General features: G+C 38.2%; 1 protein-coding gene across 2 annotated transcripts in view; it reads right to left on the bottom strand.

Moving 5' to 3' along the window:
- LOC121952150 (voltage-gated potassium channel subunit beta-2) overlaps nucleotides 1–13,510 on the bottom strand; it is a 33,605-nt gene that overhangs the window by 7,630 nt on the left and 12,465 nt on the right. For both annotated transcript variants that reach the window (XM_088088187.1, XM_042498665.2), the window contains 6 exons: nucleotides 3,875–3,918; nucleotides 3,751–3,788; nucleotides 3,386–3,465; nucleotides 3,104–3,148; nucleotides 1,713–1,757; nucleotides 1,584–1,627 (listed from right to left, as the gene is read on the bottom strand). In XM_088088187.1, coding sequence (XP_087944313.1) covers nucleotides 1,584–1,627; nucleotides 1,713–1,757; nucleotides 3,104–3,148; nucleotides 3,386–3,465; nucleotides 3,751–3,788; nucleotides 3,875–3,918 — 296 coding nt within the window. The remainder of the gene's footprint in view (nucleotides 1–1,583; nucleotides 1,628–1,712; nucleotides 1,758–3,103; nucleotides 3,149–3,385; nucleotides 3,466–3,750; nucleotides 3,789–3,874; nucleotides 3,919–13,510) is intronic.

Raw genomic sequence — 13,510 nt, 5'->3', positions numbered from 1 at the left:
TACAGTATGGATAATCTGCTGAGTGTGTAAAATATTTTAAAAAGTGTCTATAATATAAAACTGTGCCTTATGCTACAATACAATTCATAAAACTAGTATGTAGTATGTACAAAATATAAAAAATATAAATGTGTGTACAAAGCAACAATGAACAGCAGAGATATACATACTTAAGAATAGACAATAGTCTGTGATTAGACATCATTATAATAAAAAACACCAAGAGTCATCAGCTGAATCAACGGCCCTGTGAGGCTGCACCAAGGTACGTGGTGCTTTGAGCCAAATGCTAACATTAGCATGCTAACATGCTCACTATCAAAATGTTGACATTTAGCAGGTTCAGTGCCCACCATGTTTACAATAATCATTTATAATGTGTTAACATTACATAATCATTGGCACCACAACTGGTGGATTAACCCTTCAAATTAAAGCTGTATATTTGTCTTTTAGGGAAAAGGACAACCAGCCCCTCTGAAGAACAATGAACTTCATAACATGTATGGATGCAAAACACATAAAACAGGATTGTTGCAGAACTCAAAAGTGTTAACTGTAAAACTATAAGTCATCATTAAGCATCATTAAAACCAAGCTGGTGTGGTGCAACATAGGAATGCGAGGAGAGGAAAGCCTCCAAGCAATATTAAATCATTAAGATAGTGATAAGTAGTGATTAACTGCATTGTTCAACACAAAGGATAACAATTGATTTTTATACAGGGGAAAATGTTAAATGTGTGATGTTAAAATTTTACTCTACATAATTTTTTTCTTAATTTCTTTTGTGTCTACGTCTCCTGCGTGCCAACTTTCCAACCTTGAGTATGTTAGCTATTTACCATAGAGGTTGAAGTCACGGATGAGGTAAAATATGAAGTCTAAATATGAGCTCAGTCCTTGTTCGCTCATTACTCAATAGCCTCATGATAACGACGGTCAAACAGTCTTTTCAACGCCACCGTAAATGTTCACCCCAAGGCCACGCTGCTTACAAAACATACATAGAACATGTCCATATACAAGACTAAGCTCTCTTTAGGATTATCTGGAGGGAGGGGGAGCTGATTAGGTGATTTCTCACCTTGGCTAAAATCCTTCATTTCATCTCCTACTAGTAAACAGTCTACTAACACATCCTTGCAACCATCAACAATATACTTGTTTGTTGATGCTACAAAACATGGTAATTTATTTGATTTGAGGATATATTGATGTATTCGCTGTGACATGGAGTGGCTTCAGCGCTCAAAGATTAAAAGGTCATCACATGATCATGATTCATCACAGCTAAGCATCTGTTCAGGGATAGTGCACCCTGAGGCACATTTTATATACAATAAAAGCAGCATACATTCAAATTAAACAGACCTTTGAACTATAATAACCTCTAAACATGTGTTCAGCAAATCATTAGAAATTTAGCAATAATCTATAACTCTGAATTTGCCAATTTCTTGATTTTTTTTAAATTTAGAAACTCATGCTTCAGGAGCTGGTGCTAATCCTGAGCCTTAATGTATTTCATTATGATTCTTTAAAATTAATTCCAGGTGCTTTACTGTAAAATCATTCTTTACCTTCAATTATGTGCTTTCTGGAGAGTCCTCTCTCTGTCTCTGCTCTGTGGATAAATGAGATAAAAGAATCAATGAAAACGGGGATTTTGATTTTAAAGAATGAATATAGTCCATTATTGTTATACTTACTGGCCGCCCCAATAGATTTTTGTTGTGATGACAAAACTTGAACGCCTGGCAAGTACACAAGAGGGTTAGGATTACAGTTTTAATGGGGAAATTAATTGAAAGAATTTTAATCAGAAATATTCTATGTTCTATTTATTATTTTTATTATTATGTATCCTACGTAGGAGAGACCGGGGTTGGTTGGCACACAGCTATTTTCTGGACCTTTAAAGGTCACAGAAATAAAAAAAAAAAAGCAACATAAAAATGTTTTCTGTCTTCACCTGCACACATCCACTATGTTAAAAAAAAGTGTTCTGTGGACTAATCATATTAAAAAGTGTATCACATATAAATATTGGGAAAGTGTTACTTCTAGTTATTAGACAAAGGAATCAGCTACATTTTTGCATAACTGTATTTTAATAAGAGATTAAAACTAGTTTGATACATTAAAAACAACTTAATTAATTTATATTAATTAATTTACATTAAATATTAATTTATATTATTTATATTTTTTGATTATTATTATTTCAAATGCTTATTTTGAATGGCAAAACTAATAAGGCATTTCTATGTATGACTTGCTTAAAAATATTATTTGGTTACAGAAATGGGCAGATATTCTATTAAATGTCTATGTTTTCTCTTCTTGACTCTATGTTGGTATAGATTGAATGTGTGAATAAATAGTTTCTGGTTGCTTTATTTTTTTTGTAACTAAAGTGTTTTTAACATTGTGCCAATCAACATCGTGATGGGACTGGTTGGCACAAATCTAATCTCAAATGTGTATACAATAAAACATTTATTTATAGATACCTTAACCTTTCTTTTGTTGGTGGTTATAATATTTTTACATAAATCATGCCAGAGAAATATGGCAGAGTGAAAAGTGTGCCAGCCAACTCCAGTCTCCCCTATAACAATCGTAGTTGTCTTTGTGTATGTCTGCAATTATTAGCACATTAAAAAATATATGTGGGCCAGTACTGTATTTCTTTAAATATCTATAAATCTGATATAAAAAGCAGTATTGACAGAATTCTTATTCTTAATTCAAAGTTTGACTTTTACTTATCCATTCATTTTTTCTCCAGATTGAAAATATCTAAAACATTTCCCACAGCTGGGCAAGTCGGCCACCAGTATTTATTTTCACATGGTAGCATTTTAATCCTTTTATAGTCTTTCTGAGGCTAAAGCTCCTCATTTGTCTGAAAAGTATGAATTTCCCTTGAGATAAGTTAATGGTGCGCCTGATCCAACAGTAACAAAAACATGTGGACAAGCAGTGCACTTCAGAAAAGCAAGGGGATTATAAGGGATTATTAAACTTTCAAGAATTCATAATGTCATAGAGAGCTTTTCACATGCATGAGTCAGATTGGAAAAATGAGTAATGTCACCTCCATCCTTTCTTCTTGATAATGTTCCCTAGAGTGATTTCCGCTCTGTGGAGAAACACATCATTTACTGTGACAGGTTGATGCTAACTTCAGATCACTGCACAACAATACTGAGTCATGCGGAGAAATCTGCAGACATATGTCAGACATATCATATGTTAAAGAAATCTGAACACACGATTGCATTGTTCATTTGCCTCAAAAGAGAAAAAAAACATACTTAAAGTAGAAAACAGAAGAAAAAGTTTTAGTCAATTCTTGGAGGAGGAAGTGAAGCCTGACCTTCCAGAGGCGTACACCTCTGCCGTGTCAAACAGGTTCACTCCGTTTTCATAAGCTATGGTCATCAGGTTCTCCGCCATCTGGAGGAACACAAAAATTGAGACTGAGAGAGGGAGTCGGTGGCCAAATCCCAATTACACAGAGGTCGCCTGTGAAGGGCACGATGCAGGGCGGAGAATACAGCAGAGATAATATCTAATATCTTTCTCACCAAGCTACTTTAGTTTCTAGGCATGAGGTCTGTGGGATTTTCTGTAATTGAAAACACTGAGATTCGCCCTCAGTGTTTTTCCACAAAAGCAATATGAGCGAAGGTTCTCTGCAATCGACTCCTCGTACAAACAGAGAGACGACAGAGCTCTCACCTCATCAGAGATCTGCGATCCAAATGTCACCCAGGTGCCTGAACAAGAAGAGAGAGACAGACGTTTGTTTCGTTTCAGGGGTTGGAAGTGGGATGAATATTTTCCTCCCTTCAAAGCAACTTACCCAACCCGAGGCAGGAAACACGAAGGCCTGACTTCCCCAGGTTCCTGTGGAAAAAGACAGGAAAAAAGGTCTGTGAAATGATTTTTTTTTTTTTTAAAAAAAAGGTGGCGTGATGTGTGGGTATTTAGAACACATTTGCACAAATATCTTACAGTTCTTTGATATTGTGGGTGACAGCAAGTGCAGTTCTCAGGTACTTTTAGTCTCTTTACTTCATGACATTACTGCATCTGTATAGTAGTCTTAAAATATTCAGAGTATTTTAACTTATGTAAAGGATTACTTTGTTTGGGTTTGTCCTGCACGTGGACGAATTCTGAGATAATGGACAAAAGAAATATTAATCAAAACTAAACTGAAACTAACCAGGAAGACACAAGGGAGACAGGGAAGAACTCAGGGACGTCATTAACATGGTGAAGAACATGTAGAAAAACACAGCGAGGAACACAGAAGTTGGATATCCATTACAGATTTAGGCAAAATTTGAGCGATATTTTCAAAATGTCGATAAAACACAACAGCAAGATGACTGCATTTCCACTGAGTGATGTTATGTGACTTCTCCTCTTGCGATAACGTTCCAAGAAGCATGGCGATGGATGTTCAAAACATTAGCAGGTTTATTTCTTTTGCAGCCACCGCACTAGACGTTATTACTTCCAATCGAAGGCGACATAGGCATGTTATACTAGTGATAGTGGAAAGACAAGCCCCATGTCATGTATAAGGGATTTCTGGGAGGTGATAGTCCATGTTTTCACAGAGGAATTGTGGATTTAACACTCTTGGATGATCCGCTCAACTATTGAAAAGTTATGTGAAGCAATAACACCTCTTACAGCGCCTGCTGCATCATGCCCGAAAGAGACAATTCCTTCCGACAAGAGCATAGCCAAAGCGACGTGACCTATAAAAGTCAAAAAAGTGTTTCTATTGCAGTTTTGCAAGATATGTTTTTTTTGAATCACCTGAAATACCACCTCATGCAAGCATGAAAACTTTTTTGAACTACACAGGAGTTTTTTCTCAATTTACCTGTTTCCATTAGGTGTATTTTAGGGTTGATTGAAACTCGCCTAGTGATGACTACAGATGAACAGACAAAGGGAAAGACAAAGGTATGGGAACTAATCAATAGAGCAAGACACAGCTGGAGAAGGTGGACACGGGCAAAAGGAGGGAAACACAGGTATAGGCTAACAACAAGGGTGTGGTAGGAAACACTATGGTGGAGCAAACAAAACTAAAACAGAACAGGTGTGCAGTGAAGACTGGGCTGAGGGAACGACAAACAAGACTGATAAAAGACAGATGTGACATATAAAAAGCAGAGAAAACACAAAGACATGAAGTAAAACCAGACTTGACACATGGAGTGATTCTACAAAATAAAACAGGAAATGGAACATGTACGATATGAAACAAGGAAAATCAACACAAAATCCCAAAACAAAGTCCACAAGATAACAGACAAAACACAAGATCATGACAATTTTGTGTCTTTTCTTTGGTCACTTTGTGTCTCTTTGTAGACATTTTTTTGACTCTTTCTTATAGGTTTCCCCCTTTTTTAGTTATTTTGTTTATCTTTGTATTCATTTTGTGTATTTTTTTTGTCATTATGTATATCTTTCTTGTAATTTTTTGGTCTTTTTGTATTTGTTTTGTGTCTATTTGTGGTAATTTTGTGTCTCTTTGAGGTCATTTGGTGTTTTTGTTTTGATCATTTTGTGTCTCTTTGTAGATATTTTTGTCAGTTTTGCCCCTTTTTCTAGTTAGTTAGTGTTTCTTTGTGGTCAATTTGTGTCATTTTACGTATCTTTAGTCATTTTTTGCCTCTTTGTTATTATTTTGCCCTTTCTGTAGTCATTTTTTTGTCTCTTTCTGGCCAGTACTCGTTATAGTAATTTAAGGGACATTTTGCAGGTGAAGGCCAGCGGGCCTCCTGGGCCTGTGCCTGGGGCCCATACACACAAAACAAAAAAATACTGATCTTACACAATCTTACCATAAAAATACAATGAGGGAAAAATAAAACCAATTATGATAAAGTAAATGGGGTGTAACATAATACAGGTGTACATTCAACTTAAGTATAAAACATAAAAAACACTAGATGTTAACATAACTTCATTCCACAGTGTTCCTGGATGTGAATACTTCCCTCACCACTGCTGCTGAGTGAAAAGTCTTTCTCGCCTGTGGTTAAATTACTGCCTGTGTCTAATTATTTCTGAACAATTGACCTTTTATCCTTCGTATGTGAACACTTTGGTGCATTACACTGGGTCAGTGAAACAGCTGGAGGGAACGGCGCTGAGATACAGTCCAGGCTGAAGCCTCTCCGGTCCGTACCGTAAGTGGCCCAAAATGTTCCATAAGCTTAAGAGGAGTCCATTACCCAACATGCCACATCTGATTATCCAGACAGCTGAATTTTGAAGGGCGAGCAGCGAGAAGCAGAAAAGCTGCATTTCTGACCACAGGAGCATGTACAGCTGAAAATGATGTGGGCTTCATGCTTGCTCTCCTCCTCCACGCGTGCTCTCCCCCATTCTAATTAGCCGGGGAGCCAGCTGGAAAGGCAGCAGAACTGCAGTGCAACTCGCTGCTCGCCGTCTTTTCATCTCCAGCGCCTCTCCCCTCTCTGCCTGTCTGCCTGCCCGCATCCGCCACAAATAGCCAAATGCAGAAAGACAGACTGTCAGAGCATTTAGACTCAGTCGAACGAGTCCTGCTTTTATTTTCTCTGGTCTATTTTTAATGCCTGACCTCAAGCTATTTTTAGATTCTTGCATATGTAAGCATTTGTGTCCCACTGTGTGAATGTTTTCTGTGGAGGGGGGGGGTCTGTTCATGTGTGCACTGCGTGTGGGTGTGAAACGCATATTGTTTGTGTCATTCCTTTAAACTCTGTCAAAATAGCACACAGGTGGAAGGTCGAGATGTTACATAGAGGGAAAAACTGTTAGTGGGGTTTGACGTTGATGATTCCTTGTATGGTAATCTGGCTCTTGTCTGTCAGCCAATGACAGCTCTGCCTGTTCTCACACACTGACAGTCACTTTGAACACTGGGAGTAAATATAAATGACGCACATGGGAGATAACACACTTCAGAGACTTTTTCCCAAATCAAATATTATAATTTTTTTTCATTTGTTTTTACTCCTTTACTGGTAGTTTTTGTGACAGACATCAAATTTTGCCTTTTTGCCTCGACTTCAGTCAGGGGGAGTTCAAGGGAGTTGTTGTTTTGTCTAACAACATTTGACAAGGTTGGACCAGTAACAGCACCCCAAAAATATTCCCCGCTAGTTAAAACAGCTTCCCTACAGCTTCCAAACAAAAAGAGAGGCTTGAAATACATAAAAAAAAATCACCTGCAAGATAAACACTATCTGCATACTGACAGGGTATAAATTACATTTTGTGTCTAAAATTGCATCCACATTGTAAAAGACTAATGCTGTATTTGCAACTATATATTTTTAATCATTATATTAAGCAGACTGGGTGTTTTGTGGGTTTGTTTTCATTATATCACTTACACTTCAAATTTTCTTTTAGAAAAAATGTTTTTACATTGTTTGCACATTGTATGAAAAGCCTATTATTTAGCACAAGGCTAATTTTGCACTGGCAGTTAATCACAGCATCACATTCAAGGGGCTCTATAAGATATTCAGAGCGTGTCTATAATTCATAGCTAGGATTGTCTGCAAACAGCTCTCAACATGGAGGTGGCTGAGCCGACAGCAAGCAGCTAACGGTACTAATAGAGCAAAAAGTGAGCTGGCAGCTAGCTGCTAATGGTGCTCATAGAGCTAACAGTGCTAACAACAGTAACAGTCCTGACAGAGCAAATGATATCAAAGGACCAGACACTGACATTAAGGAACTAGTGGCGATGAAACTGACTGATGCATTGCGTTACGTTGTCATGTTTTGGCCAAAACGTTGCGCATGAACACACCACAAAGCCTACAACCAATGGCCAACCAGCATGTACTTTCTCCACCTGGGGGAGAGGAAATAACTCTTTATACAGCTGTCGTCTGTAACTGTGTTCAAAAAGAAAACCAGAATACTTTTTTGATGCTAGTTAGCCAGTAAGCACATTAGCATTTGTTGAAAGAACAAAGGATATTTACTTTATTTAACCATCAGGAAACGTTACTGCTCAAAAGAGCTCAATGGCTAAAGAGAAACAATATTACCTTTTATAACAAGTTTGTTTCGGCATCACTCCCTCTTGACCTTAGCGCTTTGTTCACTTTCCTCACTTGGTATCCTCTGCTTGTTTCCTCTGCTACTGCTGATTGTTGTATAATTCCAGGGCAGCGGCCTTGATGAGCCCAATAAAGTGTCATTGGACACACCTGAGCACGGTGTGCCCCATGCACATAAGAGCAGCAGCAGCCAGTCTTTGGCCTGCAGACCTCCTCACCACATCTTTGCAGCATCCTCTACAACACATTTTCACTCATCCACTCCTGACAACACCGACTCTACAGATCTCTCCTTTCTTTTTGTGCAATTTGTTTGAATTTTTGTTGAGTAGTTTGTTATTTTAGTTAATAAGTTTTTTTCTGGTTAATTTTACCTGTGTTCCTCCCTCTTTTTTGTACAATCTAAGAGCCGGGTTGTGACAATGCGCTGAGATAACCAGCCAGTCAGAGTGATTTCATTCACCCACTGGCTCTGCTGTCTCCAACACTGATTCAGTATGCTAAATAGGCAAAAACAAAGCCCATGAATGCCACACTGCAGCAACTACGGTGACAGACACTCACCAATGGCCCAACATTGGTGTGTCAGGGCCTTAACTGGGGAAAACCTTGAGTTCACTACAATTAGGAGTGCCATAGGAGTACAGTGAATAGCAGTGGTAATTACACACGGGACTTACATGCACTAACACACACACACACACACACACACACTTAGCTGCACCATCGACCACAACAATGAGGTTTCATTCTCTACCCAGGACTATAGGATTATATCTTTACATAGTGAATAGATGTTTGCTGCTATATTAAAGCTCTAAATATCATAAAAAGCTCCTTTAATAAAGCCTGTATCCAACTGTGTTTACTACCTTAGTTGCACGAGAGTACCATGATGAAAACAGAATGCTATGTGTTATATTACACATTATATGTGTGACAAATAAAAAAATGCAACAACTAAACATGAGTCAGCACTGAGGGGATTTGTCAAGCATCCGGTAGCATTCACAAGTGTTACACAAACGCATGCCTTTCCTGGTTGAATGTACTCATATTCAGTATGCTTTTTTAAAAAAAAAAACAAGTGCATGAAGCTGACAGGCTCTCTGTATGAGCACATCATTAAAGGAGCAAAAGGGAAACTAGTGTGTATTAGTGGGTGTATTTCATGATTGCCGTGCCACATAAAACACATTTTTTTTGTTTCTGGGCAATGGAGGATGTCATTGTTTCTCTGTGTGACAACTGGCCACCCCCTCCCCGCTCTCAACTCCACCGCTCTCTGCAGTGCTGCAGTCTGCTAAATTACTATCAGTGAGTCTGGAGAGACACATGCTCTCTCTTTCCTCTCACTAGCTCCCTCATGACAGGCTCTCCCACTCTCACACATGTGCATGTGTGCAGACACTCGGCCTATATTTCATATGACATGGATTTGGCGGGCGTTACGCGGAAAACTGACGAGATCTATAATGTACTGGCATCAGAGGGGCCAGTCGATGCTTTCACGTGAATGTTCACGCTTGATGGGAATTACACTCCCAACACAGGCACAGATCTACATATAGTCACGCATGGATGCACTTCCGAGCGCGGCACACAGAAACACAGATGCTTCTCTGTAGCCTTTATAAGTAGGGCTTCCTGTGTTTACTTGTCTATTTTTTTCCCCCTCGCCATAAATCATGAACCCTAAACAAGGTGATTATAGGGACTTGGTTGTTCCATACATTATTAATAGAGGAGAAAAAGGAGACACACAGGTGCTCCGTCATGGTGTAGTCAGCATTTTAACCTGTGCTGACATTTACAGTTAAGTTTTCACCTGAGACTGGAGGAAGACACTATATACAGATGGTTGGGTGCAAATGATGGAGTTTTTTTTTCCTGCAGTTGTCATAAAATGCCACACACATGCTGAGCAGGCTTTTCTCCAGAGGGAAGCACACCTAGATATTAATAACACTCGCGTCAGTGTGTGTGTGTGTGTGTGTGTGTGTGTGTGTGTGTGTGTGTGTGTGTGTGTGTGCGTGTGTGCTTATACACACATTTTCTGTGGGAAGATGCCGGATGGTCTGTTCTCTTTTAATAATGCTGTATGCACCGTTTCAGGGTTTTAAAGGTTCACTTCACCTAAATTACAGAGAACACAGTTTCTCACCCATGCAGAGCTTTCTGCTGCCGCCTGAATGCAGTGAAGGCTAATTAATTTTTATTCGTGGTGCTCACAGCACTTTTTTAAAAATCATCACCAAAATCTTTTTTTTCTATGATCAGTGTCCTTGGACCTATGGATAATCCTCAAACCTGTTTTCAAAGGGAATATTTCTTCGATAGAAAGTAGTTTCACTGAAAGGTGAGGTCAGGGACATTGTGTCAGTTGCTGCTGAACTGAAAAATAGATTTTTTTTCAAGTGCTTTGAGCACAACAAACTCCCACTCTGATGTAGAGGCATCAATTTCAGGGACAGATAAGAAAAATAAAACAAGAACTACCTATACTGCTAGATACCACTGTAAGTAAGAAAATGTAATGTAATGTAATTAACTCTTTAACTCTGAGGCACAAGAACCCTTTCTAATTCTGACGCTGCTCTAATTCTTGCTCTGTCCATTATTAATGAATTAGGCTAAACAATGGACTTTCTCATGTAATGTGATGTTTTAATTCAGTTATATTAAAACAGTTAGGAAAGTAGGTCTGTCCTAATTATAAAAAAAGACATGCTGTGAGCGAGGCAAATGTAAAAGAAAAAAAAAGCACAAAAGACTCTCTCCCTCACACAGACACACACACACACACACAGATACACACACACACACACACACAGACACACACATCTGCTCTCCACTAATGCTGCGTATCGAGGGATAACTCTTTTTTAGTGGTCGTGACTCTCCTATTAACTAAAATTGCACGTAATGAAGTGGCACAGCTAAGAGATTACAACAGCTGATGTGAAAACTGTGAACCTTTTATACTTGTGTCAATTGTGTGTCTTTTTATTCAACGTCTGGGGCTGCTGGACATAAGGATACATGTAGCACTCCTTTCATCATTTTGAAGGGGAACTGGGATTTAAAATGCGAGTGAAAAAATACAAAAACGTCTAGTCTAGATAACTTTGAGACGTCTCAACATGTTCAAAAGGAGTTTATTAATACCATCCAGCGTTTGAAAAGGTCACTGCACTGTGCTGCTACCTGCCAACCTGCTTTATGTCTGTTGCGAGATGAGGCCAAATAATGGACTGATGTGTCAGTTTCCTGCTCCGCTGCCTCATAAATACAGACTCTGACAGCGCGATGAATTTAAAATGATTAAATGCAGTCACTAAGATGTTTCAACCTGTCCCTCTTTTTACCAAGTTTCTCGTGTTTTTCTGTGATTTAAAACATTTCAACTACTTTGCCACAATGACTCAAGTACAATGAATCCAAAATGCAGCTGCCAGCATTTTACCAGAAAACAAGAACACATCCCACCTATCCACCTGTCATATCTGTCGAGGAATCATCAACATCCACCTTGTTACTGGCTGCCTGTTAGTTTTAGAGTTGATTTTGAAATGGTCACTTTTAAAGCCCGAAACATTTTGGCACAAAAGCTATATTTCAACCTCCTGTACACATTTTAACCTCCTGTATGCTATCACGAGCCCTAGGGTCCTCAAATGCTGCTCTCTGTGTGGTTCCTAATTCTACACTGTGGGTCTTCAACAGGGGCCGCCAACATGATTGTTTGATACTTTCATTTAAGTTTTAAGGCTTTTTTTTCTTCAAACATTTAAATATGTCTGAAAATATACATTGACATGAATTTAATATATTAGCAAAGATCAACTGACTTGTTCATAAAAAAAGCCACATAATTTACAATACACAACAGGATAGGCTGACTGTTTTTCATTAATATTTGTTCAATGATGTCAGTTAATTAATTAAAAATCAGCTATCTATAATGGCGAGGTTAGTCACGTACTATTGAAACATACTGAGCAATGAGCTGTATTACTATTTCAAGTGTATAGACTTTCTCATAAGACACATTTTGTAACTTTTCGATGTCTGACATACCATTCACCTCCAAAGCCACTGGACAAGTTGAAGCTAACGCACATGGCCATGTTACAACTTAGCAGCTATAGTTAAGTATGAATGAGAATAGACCCAAAAGTATTCAAAGAATTATTTCAAATACAACTCAATTTAAAAAAATGCAGCAAGAGGTCCCTTGCTGCTACAACGTTGAAAACCAAAGGTGACAGAGCATTCGCCATCTGGATTTTGGAACAACCTTCCAGAGATTAGGATGGCTACATCTATCATTTAAGACTTTTCTTGAAACACACTTTTATAGTCCAGCCATTCTCCTTCTATCTTACCTTCCGAAACCATAAATTTTATTGTTTAGTTTTAATTCTGTTTTATTACTGTTTTATGTCTTATTGCTTTTTTTGGTCTATTGATGGCAATATGGTTCTTCTTGCGTTTATGATTAACACTTAATGATTCTGTTGTTTGTGTGTTTTTATCCTCTAAAGCATTTTATGAAAGGTATTATTATTATTATTATTATTATTATTATTATTATTATTATTATTATTACAAAGACATGAACTTTGTGAAAATACTAAAATTACTTTCACAGTGTATGTCCCTGTTCCAGACAAATGAAGATCAGATAAAATTACGAAAGTACAAGTCCAAAAACGTGTTCATATCTGCAAAATGCAAAGATCTGAAACAAAGATCATACATTTAAATACGTTTTTGAGACTTTCCCAGGTCCTGTGAAGACAGTTTTTCATTAAGCTGTGTTTCTGCTCTGACGTAATGATGACTTTGTGTCTGTCGGAAGACAGTATCAGACTTTGACTTTAACTAGACAGTCTTTTCAGAGTACGTGACGTACATTTTTCCGGCCTCGCCTGCCCCTGCGGATTGCAGCTTCCATTCACAGGAAAATATTGACAAATGTAAGCCTCATCAAACAACCCTGACCCAGCAGTCACTTAACATTTTGGAAAAGATTAAGTTATCTGCTTTGTGTACACGTTTTAAAATCCCTTCTAAACTTGCAGCTGTACAAACGATAGTCTAAAATATTGTACAATTCCATGATTTATAATTATAGCATTCAGCCGCCTGTTAATACATAGTAGTAGGTGGCAGATGAAATAAGCAGCCAGATTTTTGCAGTTTAGCAGCCAGAAACATCTTGGATATGGATATGTCTTGGTTAGGAGCCAGACTGAAATGAAGTGAAGAGACAGTGTGACTTGTTGCAAGACCTCAAAGTGATGTCACTAATCTGCTTAGCCAACCGGAAACTCCAAAACCCAGCGAGAGGAGAGTTGAAGGTCACTGTTGTTGCAGCATGCGGCCTTGTTCTCCTG

This window comes from Plectropomus leopardus, chromosome 15, assembly GCF_026936395.1.
Source record: "Plectropomus leopardus strain MGB_pleo_1.0 chromosome 15, ASM2693639v1, whole genome shotgun sequence".
In the NCBI taxonomy this organism is placed as follows: Eukaryota; Metazoa; Chordata; class Actinopteri; order Perciformes; family Serranidae; genus Plectropomus; species Plectropomus leopardus.
Note: the sequence above shows the minus strand (reverse complement) of the source record. Positions and strands in the feature narration are given on the sequence as shown.